Here is a 27,317-nt window from a genome sequence, read left to right as displayed (position 1 = left end):
AGATGCAGCTGCCTTCATTTGTATGACACAGAAGTGAACATGGTGACAGGAGCCACTGGCCAACTCAAGGGTAGCCGAACCTCCTGAAACCTTTGCAGGCCTTGTCCCAGTGTAAGTCTCACTGTAAAGACAGCACCCTGTGCATGGGGACAACTCCATCAATGCTCGTTTAACAGCTCACCTTCCAGCTGGCTACTGTCCTCATTGTATCAACCATCCCTGTGCTTAGACTTCTGCATGTCCTTTCATCCCCAGTTCATATTTGAACAGCTTCTGCCCAGAACAAATGCAACTCTTCAGTGTGCGTGCTGTGGGCTCCCAGCATAGCTCCCAAGACAAGCATGCTTTCAAACCACAAAAACTACTTAGAGCTTTGCTGGCATCCTCAGTCATACCCTCCGTGCTGCCTAACTTCAGCTCCCATCTGCAGTCTTCCCAAGGCACTGTCGACAGGCAGAAATCAGCAGAAGCGGTGTGCCAAGCCCCACTTGTCTTCCCATTCCTTAATGGAATGTTGAGGTGGGAGGGTGCATCCTTCAACCAACCAGTGCTGGCATCACTGTGGATTTGCAGCTCTGTTCTAGGTTTCAACCAGAAAGAACCTAAGAGCAGATAGATAGAAAAGTGCAGGATCCACCAACGGGGGCTGAAGAAAGGGAATGGCAGGACTGGCAGGCAGCAGTGTTGCAGGTGGGGCTGTCACAGGACACACGAGGGACACTGTTCACATAATCTGCTGACATGCTCATTCCTACTCTGAGCCTTGCCCAAGTCCCAGTGCAATAAAGAACCTCTCCTCCCACCCAACATTAACCCAAATCCTTCAGAGTCTCTCTCTGGGGACTCTGTCAGAGACATTTAATATCTCCGTCCCTCCCCCCAACTTGCTGTTTCATTAAAGGACCTGGAACACTGCAGGATCTGAGAAAACACAGACCTTCCTCCCCACTTCCAAGCTCTGCCATCTCTAGTCTTGTGTCTCATGCCTAATCATGTACCTAAAGCTCTTCTCCCATGCAGAGCTTGAAGTGCTCCGAGCAACACGGCAACAGTATTTAGCAGCCCCTGACACAAAGCTCCATCTTTTGGACAACAGCTCCATGTTACCTGTAGTCCAGAGGTCTTCTCCAGAATCATTATCCTGGACCAGCTGTCTTTGGGATTTACAGATCTGCATAGATGGAAGATTGCTCCAGTAGCAACATCTTTTTACAGCAGTAGATCAGTGCCTGGGGCACTTAGATATCAATTCTGCCACTTAAGACTCCAGGAGAACATGTGGCACCACAGCAGCTACATGGAAGCTGGCAGTAAGCTGTCATAATTGTCAGCAGAGCTGGATCACAAACTGAGACAGGAAGCTGTGCTGGAAAGAGCTTTGTGAGAATATGATCCTGCAGCAAAGCCAATTACTTTGCACCCTGAGCTGCTGTCTCACATCTACTGGGAGTGGAGGGCTGTCTTCAAGCAGGTGAGAACCTGGTTGATTCCACTCCCTTCTTGCTCCAACAGGGGTTCTAGCACACATCTTCCAATCACTGTGGATCAAAAGAGAAAAGCAGCCTCCTGAAGGCAGAAATTGCCTTTCAAGTCCTAACAAAGCACCATGCTGGCTGCTTTGTCCTAAAGGTGCTGCCAACTTGTGACACAAAAAGTCTCATTTGCCTATCCAGGATGCATGAACTCGCAGCCTAATAAGAGTTCATGCATCTCCTTCTCCACGGAGGACCAGATCCCAGACAATACTGCACTCATCCACAGGCATCCACAATCATTCAAACAGCATAGAATACATGAAAGCTACAGCTGGGAGATTCAGTTCTGGTCAGGTTCAGAAGGCCGTTGCAAAAAAGTTGAGCCCTCTTAGGTGTTCCCACATAATCCCAGTGAGTCACAGCAAGGCCTTGGTGTTTGCACTAGCCTGGTTTGCTGCTTGTGTGCAGGCAGCAAGTGAGTTTGTGCTTTTGTTCCTTGTTTGAATAAGTGGTCTGAGAGCCAAGATCCCAGCAACTGCCTTCAATGCAGAAGTGTCACAGCATCTACCCAGAGAGAGACCCTCCAGTCATACAGGCTGTCTGAAAACAGGGCCAGTTTCCTCTACAACCAGCAGATAATATCACAGCTCCTCTGGGACTTGAAACAAAACAAACACTCTCTTCTGTTTCCCTTCAGAGTTTTATTTAGCAAAATACAACTGTTTCAGCCCTGCCAAGTGCACTGTCTGACCTGATGGCCAGTTAGGGGAGGCATACACTGAAAGCAGGGCTGGCTCTGCCTTTTAGCTCAATTCTTTCTCTTGGCTGAAAAGGACAGCACAAGCAGCTGTCAAGAGAGCAAGCACAGGTGAAAAGGAGTCCCTGTTCCAGGCACTTTCCCTTCTGCCAAATCAGTGTACCCCACACACACAGACTTGCTTCACGTGGCTCAGTTTGGCTGATCTCAACCTGACCAGCATACAAGCTGATAGGGCGTTCTGGCTCAACCTGCCCCTCAAATGTATCCACAGGAGAGTTTGAAAAAAAAAAAAAAAAAAAAAGAAAAAAAGGAACAAAACAAAACAAAACAAGAACAGATAATATTACAAACCCTGACTTGTACAAAATAAAAAATGTAAAGGTCAATTGGCCTTTATTTCCACTAAGGGGCAGATGAAGTTGAGAAAACCTTGCCCCTTCCGGACTCTTTAACATAGCTTTCTGGCAGGTAAAGAATCTCTATAGAAGCCTTTGGGCCACTCTCACCTCTCCTGCCCTGCTTTTCCCTGATCCAAGTGTCAACTTTGCTGAGCTGGGGCGACCAGAAGCAGTTACGGTGCCCTTCACGAGGCCGTGAAGTCAAGGACGTGCAAGGCTGATGCCAGGGCAGCGTACAGATGGGTGGTACTGAAACGGAGGCAGTACACTGGGCTGCTGGTGGGTGAAGACAGGTGAAAGCTCTGCAAGAAAACAGGAGAGTCAGTGTTTCAAAGAAGAGGTCAGCCCACAGACCCCAACAGGTTTTTCAGGCCCGAACAGTCAGACGCCCCAGAAAAGCAGGAGTAAAGGTTAGGCTCCCCATGGTGGACTCTCTCTGAAGACAGCTCAACAGCCTCTGTCTCTTCCTTCAAAGAGACACGGGAAGCTGGCTGCCAGAGAACGAGCCAGAAGCCCCGCTGCTGCCTGGCCTCCAACCAGCCCTCACCTGCAGGCACTGAGTCTGCCGCTTATCCCAGAGGCGCACCACTCCGTAGTGGGAAGAGCCGCTTGCAATCATATGGTTCCCATCGGTCCTTATGCAGTACAAGGCGCTGTCATGGGGCTCTTCCCACTCCCGGACACATTTTCTGCAATGACAACACAAAACAGAGAGCAGCTGAGGCTCCACCACCCAGCACCTGGACTGGAACCAAGGTCCTTTTTGCCTGAAGGAGCTAACCAAGCTGCAGGCAAGTCCCCAGGCACTGCACAAGGAGAGCCCAGAGGATCCCTGCACAGCCCCAGACTCCAGCAGGGTAGGCTCACCTGGTGCTGGTCCGTATGTCCCAGTAGCGGATGTAAGTGTCATACCCACATGAGAGGAGAAGGGAGGGAGTTTCATACAAGACATCAAGCACTCCAGCTCCGTGGTGAAAGTCAGTCCCTAAGCAGGTTAACAGCTGACCACTGCAATGAAACATAATTGAAGAGTCATTCAGAGCAGAGTCCAGCAGGCCAGAGCAGAGATGTCACAGAAGTCTCCTAGATCTCATTTCTGTGATTTAACAGAATGCAACAGCCTGCTCAGCTTTGCCCTTCCTCCTCCAGCTTCTGCTACTGTTTGGGCTACAAATTGCCAAGGATAGAGACCAGCAGGAGTCACAGCTGGTCATGATAAGACATGAGCCAAGGTAGAGCTGACCCCTAGCAGCAGGAGATCATCTTCCTTGGGAAAAGCGACCAATACACTGAATGATGAGGCTCCATTTCCATGGGAAATGATACTCAACTCCAGATAATCTGCAGCAGCCACTGCCCTGGTTGACTCCATCCCAGACTCTGTCCCTCAGTATACTGCCTGCTAAGGTATTCCCAAAATTCCCAGCAAGGCTGGGAGAAGTTTGAGGTCCTTCCCTCAGTCCCATGAAACTACACGCTGCCAGTAACTAACTCTCCATCCATCCCAGCAACACCTGTCCATAGTAGACTCTCAGGAACGGAGGGGACAATCTGCCCAGCTGCTGGAGATGGCCACCTATTGCAAACCCTCCTTTTCTTCCTCCGCCTCCCCCTCACACCCTTCACATCAAACATGCTGGACACAATAAACCTCGAAGCACCTGCTTTTCCAACCCTGCCACACGGCCGCCCTCTCCAACAGGCCCTTGGTTCTCAGGACAATGAAGCAGTCCTGAAAGCCGACGGCACGAACCCCACTGTGGGGTCACTCCCAGCATTTCCCACCATTATTTTGTTACTTTCTGCTCCTTGATCCAGCATCACACAGTTCTGAGGCACATCGCCAAATGCCTTAATTCTGCCTGTAATCTGGGCTAAAGCCCTCGTCGGGGGATAAAGACCACACAAAAGGAGAAATAGAGTCCCAGGAGATGTTAAAACAAGTAAACACCTTTGTGTCAGGAGACAGAAATCGCTGATAAAGCAGATTAGCGCCTCGAGCCCTGGTGTCCCCAGATCAGAAGGCGAGCCCTGGCCGATCTTTGCAGCCAGCACGCTTCTATGATCACAGAGCTGGCGGCATGCTGGGGCCAGCCTGTTTCCCCACAGTCACTCTCCAAAGAGCAGATTATGTAGAATAACAATTTCTTTGTGGCTGTGTAATTCCCTCCGTGACCGTGGCTGTGGGCAGCTACATTGGCCCTTGATGCCAGGGCCCTAGCAACCATTTAGAGAGGCCAACCAGCCCTAGCAATGGCCCCCCCATGCAAACCTCTCGGACAAGCTTTAACATCAAGTGCATGAATTAATCCCCCCCAACACGAATCCAGGGGTGCTGGCTTATTGGACTTTGTATTTCTCTAGGCAAGGGATCGAGGGGATTCCAGGCATCAGGCCTTTGCAACCTTCTCACAATACGTTAACCCTTGGAGGGTTACTTGCAGACCAACCTAGCTGCAACTCTGCACCTGCACCTGTAGATCTGGTGGTCAAACATCCACAGTCTGAGCTGAGGTAGATGTGTGCTCCTGCTTCACCACAAAGTGTGTCAGGTTTGGACATCTGAGCTCCGGCACTGCCCTGCCCCTCCAAGTGCACCGATCCACTGCATCTGCCATTCTGCACAGTCAGCAGGACAGACACAGGCACAATGCTGTTCTCAAGGCCTCCACACAACCTGCTCGATCCTATGAAGTGTATGTGTGGACATGTGTCAGAAGACACGCATAAGAGGAAGCAGCTGCTCTCTCAATCATGAGTCCTTGGTCTACCTGCAAGAAGCAGAAGACAGATTGCCCAGCCTGAGTCCTCTGCTACCAGAGGAAAAGCAGGGAGCAGCTCATAGGAAACGAGCTGTTTCAGAAAAGAAACAAACAAAATCCCCATCAGGATTAGTTTTCCATAGTGGACAGAAAAGCAGCAGAGATGCATACAAGTCACTTTGCAGAAAGGAAACCTTATTTTGCTTGTTTGTTAATCAGTTCAATCCTCCTGCCCCAAGAACAGGTCAGCCAAGACAGCCTTCAGCTGGGAGGTCCAGCCCCTACTTACAGCAGCAGCCCTTTAGCAGTTTACAGAAGCAACACATTAGTTGCTACAGTGAAAAACTTATAACGTGACACCAGGGGAAAATCATACCGTCTTGCACGCTGGACACGTAAATCAGAAAGAGCTAAGTTTTGGCATGGGTGCACTAAAATCAATAAAGACGCTGAATGTGATTAATATTTCTCCCGTTTTTCAGCAAATTATGTGGTTCCTGGGCCAGCAGTTCCAGGAACCAGCCCGCCATGCTGAGCTAGCCCCATATCTTCCAAGCATGTGCAACCATGCTGAGCCTTCGCTGGGAAGGAAATGTTCTGCAGCCACAGGTACACCAGGCTCAAAATCACAAGTTAGTGCCCACAGATTCTTCAGTCTTCATTATCCCAACTACTCCCTGCCTCCAAAACCCATCAGCTTCCACTTCCTAAGGGGCAAAACCCACAGCTGTTCCCTGAAAACCCACAAATGATCAGGATGTCCTATCAAGGTGCAATAAAAAAAGCAGTAGATATATCAGTATATTGCCAATAGTTTTTTAACAACTTCTTGGGCAGCAGACACCTAACTCAAAGAGGCACAAAAAAGACCACAAAGTTGCAGTGATCTACAGCCTCCCAAGCAAAAATGATCGCTTGCATGACTGGATTTCCCTGAGACCTTGCTGATAGCTGGAGCTCTGAAGAAGTCTGCAGCTCCCTACCTGCACTCTGTCCAATTGCTTCAGGTCTTGGCCAGCTATCTCTGATGTACATGAACTACAAGCCAAAAGCTGGGTTGAAACAATACAGTTTTCTCCCTACCCTAAGTTTCTGTCAAACTTGATTCACTAGCATGGATATTACACAAATACACAGCAAACAAGGTTAGTATTAAATGCATTCTAGGAAACTGCTGAATTCAGAACATCTGTTGAAAACTGATATGCCTGAATTTGAGGACATAACTCATTCACTCTGGAAACCTCATCTGTGAGCTGCGACTATCCATCAGAGAGGAGAAGCCATTGCACATAAGTAGGCCAAAACCAAGCACTGATCCATACGCATATTTTAGCATCAAAATCCACTCCCAGCAAGCCAGTCAGGAAGCATTTACTTAAATAAATAAATAAATACTGAAAAGTGCACTGTTCTATTCAAAACAGTGAGATATATTTGAATAGGGTATCAAACAGAGAAAGGAAACAAAACCCATTTAAAGACAATTATCTGGAGAGCAGCGTTTGTACAACACTTGTCATCCAATTTGGAGAGAACACCAACACCAAAGGGAAGGGCTGACCTGTCATCTTTTCCAGGTGCTTCGTAACTGGGGCTAAGACACTCAAGGGATGCGGCAGGTTATGCTAAGAACAGAAAGGTTTGGTTAAGCAACATCTATAAATGTACACAGGGAGAAACACAGCTATTTGGCAAAGCTGCTTTTCACAGAGTTATCCTACCCAAGATTACTTCGGCATTAGGCCAAGGTTACTAATTCCTGCAGGGAGGTTTGGATAGGACTGGGGAATTCTGGGGGTGACCTCCATGTGAAATGGCTCTGAGATGCCATTATAAGTGACTTTAAGTGATTTTCAGGAGAAATGCCTCTCTCAGCTTCCCGAGCACAGCTGAAGGGCCTTGAGGCAGTAGGGGGGAATGACACCAACGATGGTTTGAGATTGTGTCGGGGGAAAAGAGACAGAAGAGGGAGTTTTGCCTTCTTTTCTTCTGCTTTCTCTGAATTGGCCCACACACGCTTTAAATGGTCCAATAAAAAGATACAATTTCTTTACCTTTCCAGCTCGGGGACCCTGTGAGTTTTTGTTGTTCGGGTTCCCGTAAGGTTAAGTTCAGAGGATAAACTGACACGCTGGGCTATGGGAAAAAGCCAGTTTCTTCAAATAAAGCCACAACGGTGCAAAAGAGACCCTGCTGGGGCTTTTATTTGGGAAAACAAACAGAAATGGCACCAAGCCCTTCTGCTTTACGGACCAATTTAACTATAAAACCAATGTTCTCCCTCTCGGGGGTGAGGAGGGTAGAGAGACAGGACATGACAATAGTCCAAAACCTTGGGGGGAGGAAAAAAAAAAAAGATAGGACAAAAAAAGGTTGTCTGTCCCCTTTTCTTTCTTGTCCATGGCTCCTTTTCTCAGCACACGTGTGTTCTTGTAAAAACGATTAGATTGCAATTTGTATAACATGGTGACCCCCAAATTCAGACATTTAACCCCTTTTCTCTGCAAAGAATGTCAAGAATGTCTTCTCTGTCTTTCTTTCCAACGGGAGGAGCAGGGGGGAATTCTCTCAAACTGTGATTTCTTGAGGGAAGAGAAAAAGAGGAAGGCAAGGAAAAGAAGCAGGGAATTCTCAAAGCCTCTCGCCTTTCGCCCCACTTGTGTGGGAACAGGCGGCTGTATTGCTCCCTTTCTGGACTCAACTCTGCAGGTCTCCTTTAGTGGGGAGACAAAAAAAATGGAGAGTCCAAATCAAAACAAAGCCATCTGTTTAAATGAGCTACCACTAGCCAGTGGCAGAGGGGGTTCCTCATTCACTCCTTCCCATTCTTCTCTCTTGCCTCTGTTGATTCTCTCTCAACCCAGGGAAAAATAAAGATTGCTTTTGCTTTGGCTCAGAGGGATGAAACTGATTGATGCGTTTGGAGTGTCCAGCCCCCACCCGCGCTCTCCAATTGTTCAGAGCCTTGTAAAGTTGTCATAAATACGCCTGAACAGGAGTGCAAAGGCCACAGCATGCCCTGGACATGCAACATCCAAAGGGCAAGAGCTGGCCTCAAGCTCAACCGCAGTGTGAGAGAATCACAACTGCAGTGGGGGGAAAAGGATCTTGGATAAACACCTGTATGTTCTTCCTCTTACAAGTGTTTTAGGTTAAGAAGCACCAGAGTCCTCTTAACAAAAGGAAGGCGGAGAATGTCCAGCTTATGCAACAAAAGGTTGAGAAAAATGATGTTAAAAAGAAAAAAGAAAATCAGTGAAGAACCACAAGGCCCAAAACTGATTTGAGAATGCACACATACTCCAGAAAATACATTGCACAAGCAGATCAGACAGAAGCTATTCATTATAAAGCAAGAGACAGTGCTCTGACCACAGCAAAACTGCTAAGAGGAGCACTCATCCAAGAGAGCTACTTAAGAGGCACCTTATAGCAGTGAGCCTCTTCCAGCACTGGCTCAAGTAGCTGGCTGTTGGAGGCGTCCTGCCTGCAACAAGGTCTGAGATCTCAGAGCAGGGGAAACTAATCCCAGTTCAGAGCTGCAGAACTGCAGCCTTGTCAAAGGATTAATTCATGCCCGAAGGCAAGGGAACAGTTTGCCTCTGGTCTTGCTTTTCAAGTCACAAGTGGGAGCAGTTCCCAAGAAGAGAGACCTGCTCTTGCTTTGCTTAGACCTACAACTGAGCTCCCCATTCTGCTGAGCTTACTGCAGAGGGAATGGTTCTGAGAACCAAATTAGCAACACAACAATAGTTAATTTGCCAAACTAATTTAATATGAACAGATCAAGAATAGGTGTGCCTGAAGACTAGAATGTCCCTGTGATAGACCTCAGACTGTCACCTCACAAACCCTTTTCCCTTGAATTTCAGGAAGGGACAACGCTTCTGTTCCCACTTAACCAAAGTACATATTAATGGGAATACTCAAAACTGATGCTTCAAAAAGAGTAAACAAAGCCATGTGTGGAGGGGAAGATAAAGCAGCACAGCAATAGATAAGCAGGATTGCTCCAGGAAAAGAGAATAAGCAGCCATCTGAAGAAGGGCAGTTACCTGTGGATCATCCCACAGCTGAGAGGAGGCAGTCAAAGGTTCACATTTGCTTTCACTTATCTGAGGCAAGCACAGCTCAGAAAGCAGTTTAGCTCACTGCTGGACAAGTTTTGAATCACTTATTGTGATTTAAAGGCTTTGTTCAGCCAAGACAGAGATGCTGAGAAAGAAATTCAAGCCTAAAAAGTGTGGTGCCTTTTTCTCACAAAGCCTAGGAAAAATGTTTTCATCAAGAAAGATTATTAATGTGATAAATCCATAGAAAAGCAGGGCAGGAGAAGGGATTCTTCATCTAAAGTGTGGTATTGTCATTCTTCTGTCCCCCAAATACTGTGAATCTATTATAAGTGCTGAAATATTTCCTACCACTCATCTTTCCTGGTCTCACTGAGATATCCATCCACTACTGTGACTAAATAAATCCAGATTTAATGCCTGGATGAAGCAGACTCCTCACCCTTTTTGGAGAAGTTACTTTTCCTTTTGATTTAGGAACATCAGTTCTGAGTCTGTTCGCTCCCCTTCACCCAAACCTCTGTCATTAAATTGGAATCATAACAACATCCCAAGGTGGAAGTGACCCACAAAGATCACTGAGTCCAATTCCTGGCCACACAGGACCTCCTAAAATCCAAGTCTTATGACTGAGAACACTGTCCAAGCACTTCTTGAATACCAGTGCTGTGACCACTGTCCTGGGGAGTCTCTTCCATGCCCACTACCCTCTGGTGCAGAACCTCATCCTAATTCTCAACCTGACCCTCCCCTGACGCAGCTCCATGCCATTTCCAGAGAGTGGGTGTCACTAGAGAGCAGAGATCAGTGCTGCCCCTCTGCTACCCTGTGAAGAGCTGTTGAGGGTCTCAAACGTGTTTAAACCTTGAAGTTAAAAGTTCTGAAGAGAGCACTCTTCTACAGAACTCGCTTTAGAACACGACACACATTTTAGACTGAGCTTCTATCAAAAAGCTTCTGATAAAATATTTAGCACATTTTATTACCAAGAGCTACTCCTGCAATCTTCTATTTCTGTGAGTAGAAAATCTGAGTATGATAAGAGACAGACAAGAAGGACTGGATTTAAACGGGAAAGCACCAGCAGTAATCAGATTCTACCATTGGCCTCCAGACAGTTTACAAACCTCATATAGCAGTCAGGAAAAGAATTCAGCCCTTAAACCCACCAAGTACACAATGGAGCCAAGACCAAAGTCTGCTTTGGGTCCATGCTTGCAGGGCCTAGCACTTCTGGTGCACAGTGCACAACCAGCACTACATAGCAGGCAGCTGTCATATAACACTTGCTGCTTAAGAACAGCACAGGGAGCAAAAGCTTTAAGGCTCTCCCTCCTTGTTGACAACTGTGCTCAGGTTCCTTCACTCAATTGGTTTAAGAGCCACCAAAGTGGGTGCAGATCAACATACACTGAGATTTGAGAGACAGCAACTAATTCTTGCCCACCCTACTTCACAGACAGATGCAACCTAGCAAGGGTCCCATGGAAACACACATACCAGAGATCAAGCAGCAGCAAGCTCACACAAACTTCAGCCAGCTGCTTATGCTGGTAATGCTGCCTCTTACAGGGAAAGACCACAATGCAATAGCATGAGAGGCAAATACGGATTACCAACCTGCTCAGCAGCCCACCCCTCTGCTGAGGGCACCAGCCACACGCCTGAATCTCCCTTCTCCACTCCCAAGCCACTTCCAGGAATCCTCTACCTCCCACCACCCCAAAACATGCAGACATCAAAGGCACCTGCCTTGAACACCTGAAGATCAGGGGAGCCCGACGGTCAAGAAATGAAACTCTGTATCTTCCCTTTCCACGCACTCTGTCTTTTTCCCCCCATCCCTTTGAAAAAGGTGGCAGAGATAAATGGAGAACAAAGAAACAAGAAAAAGCCACAGCTCTGGCCCACACCCTGCCTATTACTTAAGGGGGAAGGAACTCTTCCGAAAGAGGAGGAAAAAAATGTGCTCAGACACAATGGCTCAAAAGGCCAGGCAGCAAACCGGGCCACTTTGTACTGCTAACAAGGGAAACCTAATTACAGGAAGAGGGCAAAGAGGGACAGATAAAAGGGATACAAAATTTCAACATCTGTTGCCATAAAGGGACAAGAAGTGGGGAAACGCAAAGTGTCAGTTTGGTGTCAGTGACGGCGTAAAGCCACTTTCAAAGGGCTCAGGAGAGGGAGAAAAACTGAACGAGAAATTAGAGGGCTCTTTAAAAAAGAAAAAGAAAAAACACACCCAAAAAAACAAGAAACCACTCTAGCAAAAATGCTTTCAAAAGAGGGGAGGAGATGGACAAAGAGTGGGTATTTAAAAGGTAGGGGATCTGGGGTGGTTTGCAGGGCACAGTTAACATCGTCTGAGTTTACACAAAGGCTCTCCTGCCCTGTGCCTGTCACACTGTGTCACAGCAAAGGAAGAGGTAGGATTTGTGCATTCCAAGTGTTTAGGGCATGAGCGCTGCCATAGTACAACACTGGCCCATTTCAAACATCATTAGCGTAACAGCTCCAAGAGCTGCTGCAAAGTGACATCTCGAGTACCCTGCCTTGAGAAGGAGCATCTCTGAGGAAGGGGCATTTGTCTCTCTGCACGTAAAGACATGCAGACAACCATAACAAACTGGGGAGCAACAGCACACTGTGGGCAAAGGACAAATGCTGACTTTGGGCTGTTTCCAGCAGTGTCACCCTTATCTCCCAGGGAGCCAGGTTAGACTCCCAAAGGAGATTAGATGTGGGAAGAGAAAGAGGAGACAGAAAGGTCTGAGAAGAGAAAGGCAGGTGCACTTCCAGAGGAGCAAAGGTGCATGATCAGAAAGAGAGGCAGCTGCACCTGTATCTGTTTCTGGTGCAGAAAGGCAAGGGAACTTGCAAGAGGCCCAGAAATCAACAAGACCTGATACTTGCAAGGACACAGGCTGGTATCCAGTAGCCTAAACTGCTAATAGTTCTCCTTTCCTGTACAGACCTCTAATCATCTAAGTTATTCACAGCCCTCTCAACAAACACACCTTGATCCTGAGTAGCAATAAGTGTACAGCAGTTTCCCCTCATCTAAAAGTGATCAGGTGGCACAATGTAGCATCTGTGGGATATGTCCTCCAGAGGTGTAGCTAGTCAGCTTCAAAAGCAAAAGAAAAAAAGAACAACAACAACAAAAAAATCCTCCTTCATTACAGGAGAAAGGGCCAGGTGTAGCAGCAGCTGGAATTTCAGCCATCAGAGACAGTGTCTTGGCATTACGCGGTCATTCCCCTGCTTTAGACTCCCTTTGACAATTGCTTGTTGCTGCCTGTTCTGGCTTTGATCCAACGCCATCATAAGAAGAGTTAAAATGAAAGACAGTTGTGGGGGTGGGATGCAGCAAGAGGCATTTCCTTTCCCCACGAAAAATTTCTTTGCCTCTAAACCCAACCAACCTTTCTCAATGCCCAGAACGTGTTTCCAGGTGAAGACATTAACCCTTCTCTCTCAGAGGGGCCCCAGGGTCAGGGAATAGCGAAGGTCATAAATACAAAAATACACCATGACCAACAGCTACAAGTACCAGCCAAGGACTTATCTGGCCTGGAACTAAGAAGATCAGTACACAAAAAGGTAATTTAAGCTTTAAATCCTTTTGTAGCATGTTCCATCTCTCAGCTGTTGGAGAAAAAGACCACCTACCCAAGGGAAGAGAATACCACAGACATCGCACACACTGCCATACACCAGCTAAATAAACTGAGTGAGGCCTTGAACAGCACCAAATACCAACACAGTGATAAGGATTCTGTAGTTTTAAAGAATGTTCCTTAAGCATCACCTTCCCCTGCATCACTGCACCATTTTTTGATAGAGAAGTTGCCTGAATTCTGCTCTTAGCATTATGTCCTTGCCATGTTCAGTCTCAGATCAGACTCTGCAGGTCAGACCTTGTCCTTTCATGACCATAAAGAAAGGATAAACACCAAACTAGGAGGCAGAGTCTGGCTTCATCTGCATGACATTAACTGGACACACTGGACACAGGAGTTTTTCAGACCTGGGTAGCTCAAAGATTTTGAGTTTCCAGACCTTACTCCTAGTTCAGGAGTGTTGAGCAAGAAGAACACATGCAGAAGACCCAAGGGAAGAAATCAGCACATTTCTCCAATGCTGTTGCTAGTTACCACTGGAAGCTTTGAGAAACAGTCTAAAGCTTTGCTGGGAAGAACAGCTGATGGAGAAGTCAAGATCTTCAAGGACAACTCCATATTCCTCAGTTTCCTGGCAGTACTCCTCACCCAGCCTCCTCCCTGCACGTGCTGATGGGACTTCCAGCTCATGCACAGATCCCCAGGGAGGAATAGCCCCAGTGGCATGGTGCATTCCAGCTGTGACAGGCGAAGAGGGAAGAATAAGTTTGACACTGCAGCCATTGCAACAGAGGCCCAGTGGCCTAGATTGCCTTGGCTTTTTTATTTGCCTGTCACTCAGGCTTTGACATTATTGAAAGATCAAACTCCGTTGTGCCTGTTCATTACCTTAATCCTATTTTCTACACAGCTTTATTATCTCTTCAGGCTTCCTTGGGAAAGCCTGTCAAAGAGGCTGGGGTAGGGGGAAAGGGTTGCCAACCTCCTCACTCCTGTCAGATGCCTTTATTGAAGAATCATCAGCAGATTTGATGGGCAGGGGTATCACAGCACAGCCTGTATCCTTCTGGAGGACACCGAGGGCACCACTGGATTAGCTAACCAAGAAACATTTGCCACAGCTAAAACACTAGGGTTGTCTTTCCCACTCTGGTCCAACGTTTGCAGGATGCATCTTCTGCCAACTCTTTACTTTAATTACTTCAGAGAAAAGGAAACAAACTGTCTTAAATTTATATTCAACGTAGTTGACTCAGACAGACTAAATTACCTAAGCTATAGGTTAGCAGACAATTGTCCTCAGACCAGCTCTGAATCCACACATATCTCCTTCTACCCTCCTTTTCCCAAGTACAGCCCTGGTGACACCCCTTGGGCCCCTTCTGTCATTGCTCCCCTCCCAGACCTCACCAGCTCTCCTCAATCCTGACAGCATTGCCTTGATAATCTGTGCTGTGCCACTCCTACGCAGAGCATACCAGTTCTGGAAAGCTGAGCTGCCGTTCAATAATCCTGCCAAATATTTGCTATCTGTCCGTCATTACACAAAGACCCTCAGGCTAAGAGTTTCAAATTTGTCAGCAGTTGAGTCTCACATCAGGATTTGAGCCCAACATTTCCCCAGTCATTAAGGTCAGCACCTTTACCAGACAGGAACTACTCAGTGGCCCCAAACTAGAGGCCACAGCAATTAACCTCCAATGCTTATTAAGACAGAGAGAAGACAACATGCCTAAGTCACTCCAGTAGATAACCTGTCGCCACCCTCACCTCCCTGAGCTGCCAGAAACACCAGCCATGAAAAGATGGCTGTAGAGCCTACATTCACATTTGACTTCTCAGCACCATGGACAAGTTTGCAAATGGAAGGACACAGGGTCACTTCTCTCCCCTCTGGCCTGGACTGATGCATCAACTGAGACGGATACAAAGGAAGGTGTAATCACAGAAGCATAGAATGGCCTAGGTTGCAAAGGACCACAGTGCTCATCTAGTTTCAAGCCCCTGCTATGTGCAGGGTCGCCAACCACCAGACCAGACTGCTCAGAGCTGCATCCAGCCTGGCCTTGAATGCCTCCAGATATGGGTACTCCACAACTTCCTTGGGCAACCTGTTCCAGTGCATAATGGAAATATTCTGACTGTATATGGATCCAGATACAACTAGAGCAGCTTCATTAGATATCAAGGATTACCGTGTCATAAATTGAAGAGAAAAGTGGAGCTGCTCCATACTGAACCAAAATCACTCCACCACACATCTTTCTACACCAGCTTGGTTCCTCTGCCCTCACATCTCATATTTCATAGAATCACAGAACCCTTAGATTTGGAAGGGACATTTAAGGGTCATCGAGTCCAACTCCCTTTCAATGAACAGGGACATTCACAGCTCAATCAGGTTGTTCAGTGCTTTGTCTAGCCTGGCCTTGAATGTCATATTTAAACATCTGCTCACACAAACCAAAGGAATGATCCTATGCCATCTTCAGCCGTCCATTTCCTATTGATATTCACTCTCCCTTGCCAAGTCCTTCCCAATTACCTGTATGCTCACTCACCTCTCAAAGTCCCAGATTCTCAGAGGTGACGTGTGTCCACAGCAGGCTGTTCCTGTCACAAATGAGCTGTTTAAAAACAAGCAAACAAAAACAATTACCAATCCTTAAGTTATGAAGAAGTAGCGTGAGCAAGACAGAGAAATGGGCTACAAGGCACACTTTGAACTTTGGTTTGAGACTATTTCAGCATGTTCCACTGCAATTCACAAGGGCAGGTTGCAGAAGAGGGAGAAGTGCTCTGAAGCTCTGTCAGTGTAGCTGGGCTGAACTTCCCAGATGCAGCAGGTCACAACTGCAGAGAACTGGCAGGACATAAAGATGTATTTGCATGTGTGGATGGAAAGCGTAAACCAGGAGCAGCTGTAAATTGCAACGACATTTTCAAAACAGCACATACTCGGGACATTTCATATATAGTCAAGGCTATAAGCTGCAGAAAAACCCCATGGAAAATTCCCCATTAATTTTCAATTCATGTCTTGTGCCTGTGTGCTGGCAGCTTCCCAGCACAATCATGAATTGGCTGCAGCATCACAGACCTAACAAACCACAGAATAGAGTTCTCCAGTCCAGCGCTTGCTCAAAGCAAGGCCAATTTCAAAGCTGGATCAGGATGCCCTCTCTAGCACTCAACATTCTCTGCTACAGGAAGCAATATTTGGCTTAGTTCACACTTTCCAGCAAGGTCTGTTACCAAGTCCTCTTGGGTGATGCCATGTCCCTGCTGCATATGCTGAGTCCAGAGACTGGCTAACAGCACTAGCTTCTAATTAATTGATAAGAGAGGACTAAATCTCCAAACTCAAGCAGCAGAAACATGGCTGCTACAACTACCCACATCACCCTGCTTGTTTTGTGCCAGCTTCCAATACTCAGAGTAAAGAAGAGAAACAGGCTCATACAAGGATTCCTAAGTAAGCTATAAATGATCTCACAAAGCCATATTTATTACAGCTACTGAGAATAAAATGTCAAAAGTATGTTTAAATCACTGAAACAAAGATAGCACAAAAGGAGGAAGTGGGGCCTGCTTTCAAAAAATGCCAGTTTGCTGCTTTGCCTAAACATCTTTAACATGACACAGGGGGTAACAGCTCAAAGAAGCAAAATAATAAATAAATATGTAATATCTGCAAAAATAGCAGTTTTAAAACATTTCATTGATTCTTCCTTTGGAAATTAAAAGGTGTCTCCAAGCCTATAATATAGCTGCAATGGATTCTTCCACTGACCATGACTTCTTTGAGAAGCACTCCTACCAGCTTTACGTGGCATCCAGCAGCAAAAGTGCATTCAACTTGATCAAAGACAGAGCAGAGCTATGTGAAAGAAGGGCAAGTACTCAGTACTTCCATCTCTGTATTTTGGCTAAGCAATTGCTTTCTCCAAGTCATAGAATCATTAAGATCAGAAAAGACTCTTAAATCATCTAGTCAACCCACCACCACCATGCCCATTAACCCATGTCCCTCACAGCCCTATCTTCTAACTCCTTGAACACCTCAGGGATGGTGACTCCACCACCTCCTTGGGCAGCCTGTTCTAATATGTTACAATTCTTTCTTAGAATCAGTAGATCCTGATACCCAACCTGAAATTGTAAGGCTGAAGCAGCACTGCCAAGTATTCTGAGCAGAAGAGGCAGATGTCTATCACCTGTAGCATTCTGCATTTGGAAACAGGGTTTCTGATCAATACCTGCCTTCCCTCCACCAAGAATGAGATATCCTCCTCTTGCAAATGTCTCCTGTCTCAGTGGAAACAAGCCAAAAAGCCTCACTCTGACAGCTCACAAGCCATACCCCATGTCTGGAAAGCAGCACTTAGGTCAGGGAGTCCCTCATCTACAAAGCTAGGTGTTGGGTTCTGTCCCTCCCTTCCCAAGCATAATCCATTAATAACTACTAAAGCCAATTACCGTGGTTAGAAACATAATAGCAGTCAGGGAGTCAGTCAAGCAGGCAATTGGGTGCTTAAGATTTTTCTTTTGGGGGACAAACTGACTTTGTCCCAGCAGAGAACGCCCTCACGTGGGAGACAGACCCCTTTGTGCAGAAGGTATGCAGCAAGGCTTTGATGGTTGTCACAGGTCTAAATTAGCATGGAGGCACACCAACAGGGAGAAAAAGGTGGGAGGAACGGCAAGGTCTAATCCCTGCTCATGCTGTCAGTCCTGGACTTCAGCTTTCCCTCCTAGGTTCTTACCCCCAACCCCCACCCCCCAAAAATAGTATTAGATGAAGAGATTTCTCTTCAGCACCACATACAGGCCTTAGGGCCACAAACAAGTCTCTTCTGGGTAAAGCTGCCTCCATTTAGTCAACAAGAATTTTGTCTCATACTTCAGCAGGATCAGGTTTGCAGGTCTTATCTTTAACAGGCTGGAGCCCATTAGCAAGCAAAGATAAGACTTCTCCCAGAAGTGCTGGGCATCTTCACTGCGAAGATTAGAGAGCAGCATTCACAAGACTTGCACAAAGAAGTAGTGCAAATGGGAAATGGACAAAGCCTTGGAGCAAGCGGAACTGGAAAGCTGGATCCCCAGGTACGACATGGGGCCCCTTACCTTGAGACTGTTCTGCAGACAGTTTCAGACCTCTCAAAACAGGAGCATTAAAGAGGTGACAGCTTCACACCAAGCAGAAGGGCAACACGTGTATGATTTGGCATGTATGAAACAATGTGCAAATTGGAGCTACAGATGTAGAGTTCGGCTTCAAAGCCTCTGAAAACAGACCTGAAACCTACCACCAGGTTTGTTTCCTTCAGTTTACCTTTAGCAAAGCTTTTTGTCTTAGGAAGTACACAGCACAAACCTGTGAACTAGGCAAGTACAACCTCTTGACAACTGGTCTGGCCAAACAACTCAAACCAAGTTGCTGAGAAACTGGTATACAAGAAAAACAGCTGAAGACTTACTAGCTCGGTCTGTGTCATTTATTTTGCCTTCCAGTGCTTTTTGAGAGTCAGAGAATGAAGAGAGACTAGAGTGGGAATAAGAAAACAGAAGATAACCTACACATGTCACCACATGGATGATCTGTGTCTCAAGTATATTCCTGGTGTATGCAGACCAGATGCATCCACCCGCTACATAAAAACTGCTGTATTCAAGTTTCAGATGGGCTGGGAGATGCAGAGACTCCTTCCCCACTATGCTTTCCTCTGTCTTGTGAAAGTTGTGGACTACAGCCTCCCTTGAACAGGCTCCTCTAATGAGAAAATACACAACATAGTAGGACTTCAGTCTCTTCTCTCAGATAACCAGCAATAGATTGCAAGGTGATAAGCTCGAGCTGTACCAGAGGAGGTACAGCTCCGCCCCACTTACAGCATCCCTCTTTGAGAGCAGCCCTGCAGAGAGGGACCTGGGGGTCCTGGTGGACAAGAAGCTGGATATCAGCAGGCAGCGCATGCTTGCAGCCAGGAAAGCCAACTGTGTTTTGGGCTGCATTAAAAAGGGGTAGCCAGCAGGGAGAGGAAGGTGATTGTGCCCCTCTGCTCAGCACTTGTGAGGCCCCATCTGCAGCACTGCATCCAGACCTGGGGCCCCTAATACAGGAAGAACATGGAGCTCCTGAAGTGGGTCCAGAGGACCACTAAGATGATCAGAGGGCTGGAGCACCTCTTCTATGGGGAAAGGCTGAGGAAACTGGGCTTGTTTAGCTTAGAGAAGAGAAGGCTCTGGGGAGACCTCATTGCAACCTTCCAATACCTGAATGGAGCATTTAAACAGGAGGGGGAATACCTGTTTAAGAGAGTGGATAGCAATAGGACAAGGGGGAATGGTTTTAAACTAAGACAGGGGAGGTTTATGTTAGAGATTAGGAGATAGTCTTTCACACAGAGGGTGGTAATGCACTGGAAAAAGTTGCCAAGATAGGTCGCAGATGCCCCATCTCTGGAAGTATTCAAGGCCAGGCTGGATGTGGCTCTGGGCAGCCTGGTCTGGTGGTTGGTGGCCTTGCAATATGGCAGGGGGGTTGAAAATGGATGATCATTATGGTCCCTTTCAACCCAGGCCATTCTATGATTCTCTTTATCCTTTGATGGAAAGATGAGTTACCAGATGAACCACTTGGAAAGAGGTAGCTGTACTTTAGTCTTTTTTAAAAGATGCTGTTTGTCATAAGGCTTGGAAATAGTCTCACATCCCACTGTACAATACGTAAAGCTTTCTCACTGATCTCAACCTTCAGAATAAGCCTAAGCTGAGAACCCTGTAAAGCAAAATCATTGAAGGAACTTGGGTAAAAGAAGAATTTTCCATCCTCAACTCCCAGCGTGCCCAAGGTTTGCACCCTTTCCCTGTACTGTAAACAGATTGCTTCCCAAGTTCTGTTCTGCTGTTTGGAGATTCTGAACCCAGAATCTGGCTGACACGTGCAAGAGCCTGTTCTTTTCTCTTCATATGCTCCCCCACCCTCTGGAATTGAACATCGTTGTTCCATTTTGGAGGCTATTATATACAGAGACTCATCGGACCGGGAAACAAAGAAGTTATTACTTGACAGAGCCCTGCAGCTGGGAATGTAGAAGACGGGGGGGAGAGGTGGGGGAGCACTGAGGGAGATGGGATTGGGGGACTGGCAGTAGCGCTCCAAAAAGTGACCAACAGAAAGGACCGCTCAGAGATGGGAAACATCCTTTTGAAAAAGTCTCAAGTTGGATGAGAAAAGAAGGAGAAGAGAAGGGAAGAATGAAATGGAGAGTGGAACAGAGGAGAGAAAACAGTTGGTGCTGCTGGTGCCGCAGGTTAAACACACGGGTCTGTGGGTTTGTGTAGCCTTTGATTCAGCACTGACACGCTTTGGCAAGGGAGGCCACCAGAGCTGTCAAATCCTTCACCAACGTGCCCATCAATTGTATTCAGCTCTCCCCGACCCGCACTGGCATTTTAATTACTGTTGGGTAAACTAATTTGTACAAATGAAGGCAACTCTGCCTAATAGAATATGCAAGCTCTCTGACCTCTGACAGGCGATGACACAAGATACAAAGGAGGCAGAGGAAGGCTTTTTATCAGAGCCTTATTACTCTCTATTACTCCAATTAGTTAAGCTCCAGTGCTCCTAATTGGGGGAAAAAATTGCAATTAAATCAATTTTTGATGGGCTGAAAGTGGGTTACCGAACCGCCCTGCCTGTGAAACACTGATATTATAGCAGCAAAGGTCAAAGTCTTTGTCGGCACCTGTGGGGCCCCCACCTCCCCTCTCTAAGCCCCTCTCTGCCCCCCCCAGCACACGCACGCAGCTCGCTAAGGCGGAATCATTAGAACATGTCATGTCTTATCGCGGTCGCCAGCATCCCGCTAACCTCATCAGTTGTCATCATTACGGAAGGTAACTCCTCCAGCATGAATACAGCGCTAAGGTCACACAAACTTGATGGAGCCCCTGCTGAAGAGCCCTGGAGGCTGCAGAGCAGATGCAAAAGCAACAACGTTCTCAAGGGGAGAGAATGGGATAGAAAAGCGCGCGGTGAATTTCAGCACCTCCAGCATTAGGCTTCTCTGATAGAGCAGATGAACACCACAAGAGAAAGAGATATAAACGGTGTGTGGAAGCAGGTGTTCCTTCCCCAAAAGCATTTCACTTGCAGAAGAAAGAAAAAGTGCAGCATCAGGTCTTATGGGCAAATGTACAAAAAGTCCCATGCACCTTTTACTCAGGCAATGCTAGATGAAGCCAAGATTGGGTGTGCAAACATCCCTGGTGTTGCCTCTTCACACCCAGTGGTATATACTGCCCCACATAAATTCTACTAGCTACCTTGTCCCTCTTGCAGGATAACCAGAAAATTGAACCAAGCAGAAGGAAGACAGGACAGCTGGATTATATGCTGACAACTCAGTAACAGTAAACTAAAAAAAACATTGGCAGGAAGGCAGTTGCACCAGAAGTCTGGTCATTATCAGCAGGCCAAAATAATAACTTTGCAGAAAATAACTGTGGGGAATTGAAGTCTATTTAGAAGATGGGACTGAAAAGGCTAAAGAGGGTCATGACACTTAACTGCGTAAAGCCTGAAATAGCAAGTGCAAGCTGCATTCAGTTTCCTTGCAATATCACTCAGGCTTTCAGCTCTAGACTAATTCTTTCCTTACTCTTCAGACCTCAAGAGCCTTGCTGTCCTTCTTGTTCCAAGTACCATACTCCTCCTGCATCCTGCCATGCAGTGCTCCACCACCAGACCTTCAGTGCAAGGAAAAGAAAACAAGTAGCATCACACCAACTTAAATGTTTCCTACCTGCACTGCTGGCTGCTTTTCTAGGCTCAAGGGTATCCACCCTTTACCTTGTCAAAGTCTACTTTCAGGATTCTGCCTGTGGTAATCTGCTCAGGTCCCTGTAATGCAAATCCAAACTTAACTTAAAAGAATAAAAGAACTTCTGGGGTGCTCTAGAGCTGAGCTTACGTTTGGGCTCAAGTGCTTGCATACATGTAAAACATTCCTGCATTTCAACTCAATAACAGAACCGAGTTCATCCAAGCAACAGAGACCCACAGCTGCATAAGCCTCACCTTTGTTCAGCACTGAATAATATTGCCAAAGAGAGCCTGCAGCTGGAGGCAAATGACCAGACTTGTTCTACAAACAGACTAGAAAGTGTTGGCATGTTTGCTGTTGCTTCCTTCAGCCTCGTGTGCATGCCATAGTGTGTCCCAAGGCATCAGCCAGCTCAGGGTTGAACTGTGTTCCAGATATGCATCGTAAATAGCACACAGAGAAGCTACAGAAGAGCTCTGCCTAGTCCTCATGGATACCCCACCAGGGTCTCAGCACAGAAAGAAAAGAAAATGTGTAAATATGACCACATGAACACCTCAATGTTTAAAATAGGAACTGCTGTGTTCTGGCAAGAAGACCAGTGACACAGGCACCAGCAGACAGGCCAATAACTCATTTACATGTTGCCTTGAGCCTCAAGTGGACAACTGGAAAGCGGTCCCCAGAAAGAAGACATTTGCATTTTGTACTGAAGGGCACTGTAAAGAAGCTGGGTTGAAACAGAGAAGGCTCACATTTGAGGCAGAACTCCAGCACGTTTGAGAGAAGAAACGCTCACGTCATTGTCTCCCACATCATTTACTGTACGTCTCAGAGAAGAGAGGTCAGCTCCAGCCACCTCTCTTGGCTTCTACCTTCACGTCTTCCTCTAGACTTCAGAGACACGCAGGCTGGAGGATATAATAAGACTTTTGTATCTCCAAAGGTCCTATTCCCAGCATAGCAGAATAATTCCCCTCTACTCCAGCATGTTGATCAGTAACTGCTACCCAACCTGGACACCTCCACCCTGCAAGTCATTGCTTTTCAGTCCTTATACTTTTGCAAGTGTAAAATACTTCCTAGCATGGTATGTCCAATACCTTTCCTTTAGCCTTCCTCCTTCCCCAGACTCAGGGTTTACCAGGCATGGAGTGGTCAGTATGCACAGTTTTCTGTATGAGAACTTCCTGCATCCTCAAACCCAATTTAATCCCCAACCAATGCTCAAATTTTTACAGCTACCACAAAGAGGGGGGGAAAAAAAAGAGAAAAAAAAAAAAGCATCCTTAACCAAAGATGAGTTACAGAAGACTCACTTCAGCTTATCAGCAACCAGAACAAAGCCTTACAGGACATTTTTGTTTCTCAGAAGTCAAAACATTAGGAAGGCAAAGAAAGGTGCTTCCAAGGTTACATTCACACTTTGAGGAGTGTGCGGTGAAATAACCACAGCTGATATCTGGAGAGTTCTAGTAATGCTGTGTGCTTCTCCCTCCAGCATCACTTAATCATCTGCAGCAACCTCTTCTCACACTTTACTCTTGCCCTCCTCCTTGGAGCAGACCTTGCAGAATACACAATATTGCTGCTAGGTATCCACCACATAGCTAGCCCTATCCTCAGACTACAGCACATGCCATTAACAAAATAGCACAAGGGAAGTGCAAGGCAACTTCATAAGGTCTCCATCTTTGCTCACTGTACTGGCTTTTTTGACCCAATTGAACATGGTCCCTGTATGAGATGCATGCAAAAGTCTTAGCCACTGGACACCATCTGCTCCTGTGATAAGGTAGGGCACCTACAGATCATCTCTGGCAGATCTCAGCTCTCACCTGCCTGCACTTCCACCTCTAGCCTTCATGTCCTGCACCTATCAGCTCCCTATGGCTCAACACCTTTATCCTTTCTCCCTGGCACACAAGGGACAGACACCTGACCCACACCCACACTCCATCTCCCTGAAGCCCAGTCCCTCTGGGCCCACACACAGCCTTATCAGAGGCCCTGAGCTCTAGCCCTGGCTTTCTCAAAGCCTGCCCAGGTGTAAAGCTCCAGCGATTCCTTTTTCTTTGCCATTTTCCCTTCCTCCTCCCTTTCCCCCTATCCCCACCAACGCTTCTGGGCCACACAGTGAGCGAGGCAGTTGGAGCACATGAGGACCACTGCAGCAGTCATGCTGTTTCTGCTCCCCCCTCATCCCAAGACAATTTCTAAGAGCTATTTCTTATCCTCCCCTCCCCTCCGTGAAATGATTTCAGTTAATTGCCTGGTGAGAATCACTTATAGGTGCAGGAGACTCTCCCCTCAACACACACCCTGGCCCCTAATTGGCTTATTGAAGTTTTAACGGGGCTTTCACCTGGAGAAGCTGGTAATTATTCCCTTCATTCCCCTCTTGCTAGTACCTGTAGCTTCACACTTGGGGCCTGCCTGGCTCCACGGGGGGGGCTTTGTTCCCTCTTAACTACAGGCTCCACACAAATGGGCCCAGCAGCAGGAGAACACAGCAAAGTGGTAATTTTCTGCCCAGCGTAATTAGCAAAGGTTCTTTCAGCCCAAACCGCTGAATGGGGAGGGGGCTGCCAGGGAGGGTGTGCCATGTGGGAACGGTGGGACAGGGGCTGCTCTCAACAGGAGGACAAAGAACTCTTGGGGGCTGCGGGCTGGGGTGAGGAGGAGGGGGTTGCAGCCTGGTGGTGCAGTGGAACATGTACAATGTGCATCTTACCCTCAGTCTGCAAAATGAGGCAGTGCAAGATGCTAAAAAGGGGTAAAGGAGGAAAGAAATCCAACGATGCACATCTGAAGAGCTGCAACGCATGACAGATTCTTGAAGGCTTGGCATAGTGTCTGCTGCCAGAGAAGGATTTCCAGTCCAGTACCTTTGCACTGAGATTAGGAAAAGCAAGAGGACTAAGGAAAATAAACTGGATATCACAGGTCCCAGACAGGATAGAAAGAACTGTGCCAAGGACAGATCCTCTAGCACATGTGCCCTGAGTCAGACAAGGAGAACCAGGAGGACAGGCTCCAGGTTCCCTCTTTGTTAAGCCATTTCCCATTAGCAAAGCAAAATCGCTTTTCATAGTATAACCTCAGTTACGTGAACTACCTGTTACAAGCCTTTGTTTCTGCAAAACCTACCAGAAAACGTTGCTTTCAGCTTGTGGAGTGGCCAAACCACCTGACTTGCAGCACATTTGCTCCTGTGCCATGCCAGAGTGCTCACCTGTCTGGCGTCCTGTAACAGGGTCATCTACATGTTCTATGAATTATCACAGGTCTCTTCAGGACTGAAATATTTGTCTTAACTGGTCTGCCCTAGGGCTGTAGACAAGTTAAACCTGTTCAGCTGACTTACTGATTGTACCTCCAATGCAATAAATATGGTTTGGATTTGGGTTTTTTTTTGTTTGTTTTGTTTTTTATGATGAATTGTATTTTGAACAATCTCTGCTTGTGCCACTTATGACTGCAGTATTCTACTGAAAAACAAGATTTGTCCCAGTCTTAAAGCTCAGTCCTTAATCTGCAATGAGGAGTATGCGGTAAGAAGCCAAGTGAAAACAAGCCCATTGCTTTCATCATGGCACCAGTTACATAGGAATACTGAGCAAGCCCTCAGAGATGACACAGTCACAACAATCATGACTAAAAGGAAGAGACTTGGTAAGTAGCAAGGAGACAGGCAGCACAGCTCCTGGGGCATAGACCCATAGCATCCGAGCTGACTAAAACTATACATAACTGTGATCAAAAACCATAGCAGGCTGTGAACTGGAGAAGCAGGTTGCATGATTCCACCCCAAAACATTCTGGTTTCTTTTTCGTCTTTCACCTTTTACTAAAGATTCCAACAGAAAGGTCTAATTCTGAATTTCAAACCAATTTTTTGTAGCTTCAGAGTGTTTGCCATGGAGATGAGTTCAGCTAGATAGCACATGTCCTCACTTCATCAACACTCAACACTTTTTCCTTAAAAACAACCTTCAGAACCAAACATACTTGCCATGAAATCAATACCAGCATACGAGAAACGGGAACCACAGATAAACGCAAGCAGATCCAAGCTGACTAGGCCAGTTTCACGGCTACACAAAGAAATTTACCAAAGTGTCACAACACTGGTGGAAAAAGGTATGCAAAACTGCCCAAAACTTACAGAATCCAGGGCTTTCTCGTCTTAAAACTTCATACTCTACCACAAGGAGAGATGTAAAAGTGATTTAAGTAAAGGCTCCAGTTGTCATCACTTTGGTGAAAAGTCTAGATACACACCCCTGAGTAGCAAACGTTTGAAGAATCATGATGCAAAGCAAGGAAGGCTCTGCAATTTTAGAAATACCTCCTTTCTATTTTTTTAAGCCTCATGACTGCCAAAGCCAATCCCAACACATTTTCAGACGTGACTGGCAGAGTTTTCAGAAACAACTATTATTTTTTAAAAATGCATATATAATCAGAGCTTATCTAAGCTTTTCCATTAGAATATATGACAGAAAATGACTTTTCAATAAGCCAGCAATCCTCGCATGCCAGGGAGGTCAGGGGGAGGGGTGAATCCTTTCAGGTTTGCCAGAACAACTAAAACCCAAGAATGTTTCAGTTTAAAGGTAGGGGTGGGGAGGAATCGGTTTTCCTGGTGCCACAAGCCAGGCATTATATTTCTCTTATTCCTTTTCCCACACAGACACACACAACCCAAATCCAAACCTTCCAATCTAGCAGAATTTTGAGGGGAAAAAAAGTGGTCAGGGTGATGAAGAAAAGGGGGGCTTCTCAATCAGCATATACTTTCATCACCTTGCCACTAACAGAAGTTCTGATTCCACACCACACAGAGAATGCAGCTGTACCTGTTCACATTTACAGAGGAAAAAAGCTCAATCACTTAAATTCAAATAATTTTCAAATTAAGTCAAATTGAGTTATCCAGTATGAGAGGACNGAACTGCTCAGAGGGTTTTAAGAAGCTAAAAGGCAGCAAAGGTAAAAGGGGAGAAGTGTGTCTGCACCACATGCTGCACGCAAAGAGGTCCAGGACACTGAGGCATGGAGACACAGGTGCTTTGTGGAGGAGGCGAGCAAAGCCTCATCTGTGTTCAACTCAGCCATGAAATGACTCCTAGAGCTTTCCTGCTCTGATCATTCCAGCCCCAACACAAACACACTTGCAACAACCTCAGTTCATTTGACCTTAAAGCTCTGGGCAACTTTCCTCTTGCCAGCTCTTCATTCTGTGCAACGTGATTTGCTTCAGGGTCTTTCACGCTGAGCATTTGGAGCACATTGGCCCCTAAGTGGCCAAGATTCTGGACAAAGCCCCTATACTCCATCTGCATGTTCAGGACATGCTTGGTTTTGGACAAGCACCAGAGGGAGA

At 46.6% G+C, this 27,317-nt stretch overlaps 1 protein-coding gene across 3 annotated transcripts in view; it reads right to left on the bottom strand.

Annotated features, from left to right (window-relative positions):
- Positions 1–2,156: 2,156 nt before the first annotated feature.
- The window catches only part of FBXW4 (F-box and WD repeat domain containing 4), a 56,997-nt gene continuing 31,836 nt past the window's right edge, over positions 2,157–27,317 (bottom strand). Inside the window, exons 6-10 of one of the 3 annotated variants that reach the window (XR_001556146.1) lie at positions 15,656–15,721; positions 3,501–3,641; positions 3,181–3,322; positions 2,742–2,935; positions 2,157–2,483 (exon numbers count right to left, since the gene is read on the bottom strand). Coding sequence is in view for 2 of the 3 variants with exons in the window: in XM_015867028.1 (XP_015722514.1) it covers positions 2,819–2,935; positions 3,181–3,322; positions 3,501–3,641; positions 15,656–15,721 (466 nt within the window). In the remaining variant the exon portion in view is untranslated. Of the gene's footprint in view, positions 2,936–3,180; positions 3,323–3,500; positions 3,642–15,655; positions 15,722–27,317 lie in introns of all 3 variants that reach the window. The other 2 variants (XM_015867028.1, XM_015867029.1) reach the window with 2 other exon arrangements.

This window comes from Coturnix japonica, chromosome 6 (assembly GCF_001577835.2).
Source record: "Coturnix japonica isolate 7356 chromosome 6, Coturnix japonica 2.1, whole genome shotgun sequence".
NCBI lineage: Eukaryota > Metazoa > Chordata > Aves > Galliformes > Phasianidae > Coturnix > Coturnix japonica.
This window is presented reverse-complemented; position numbering and strand designations above follow the sequence as displayed.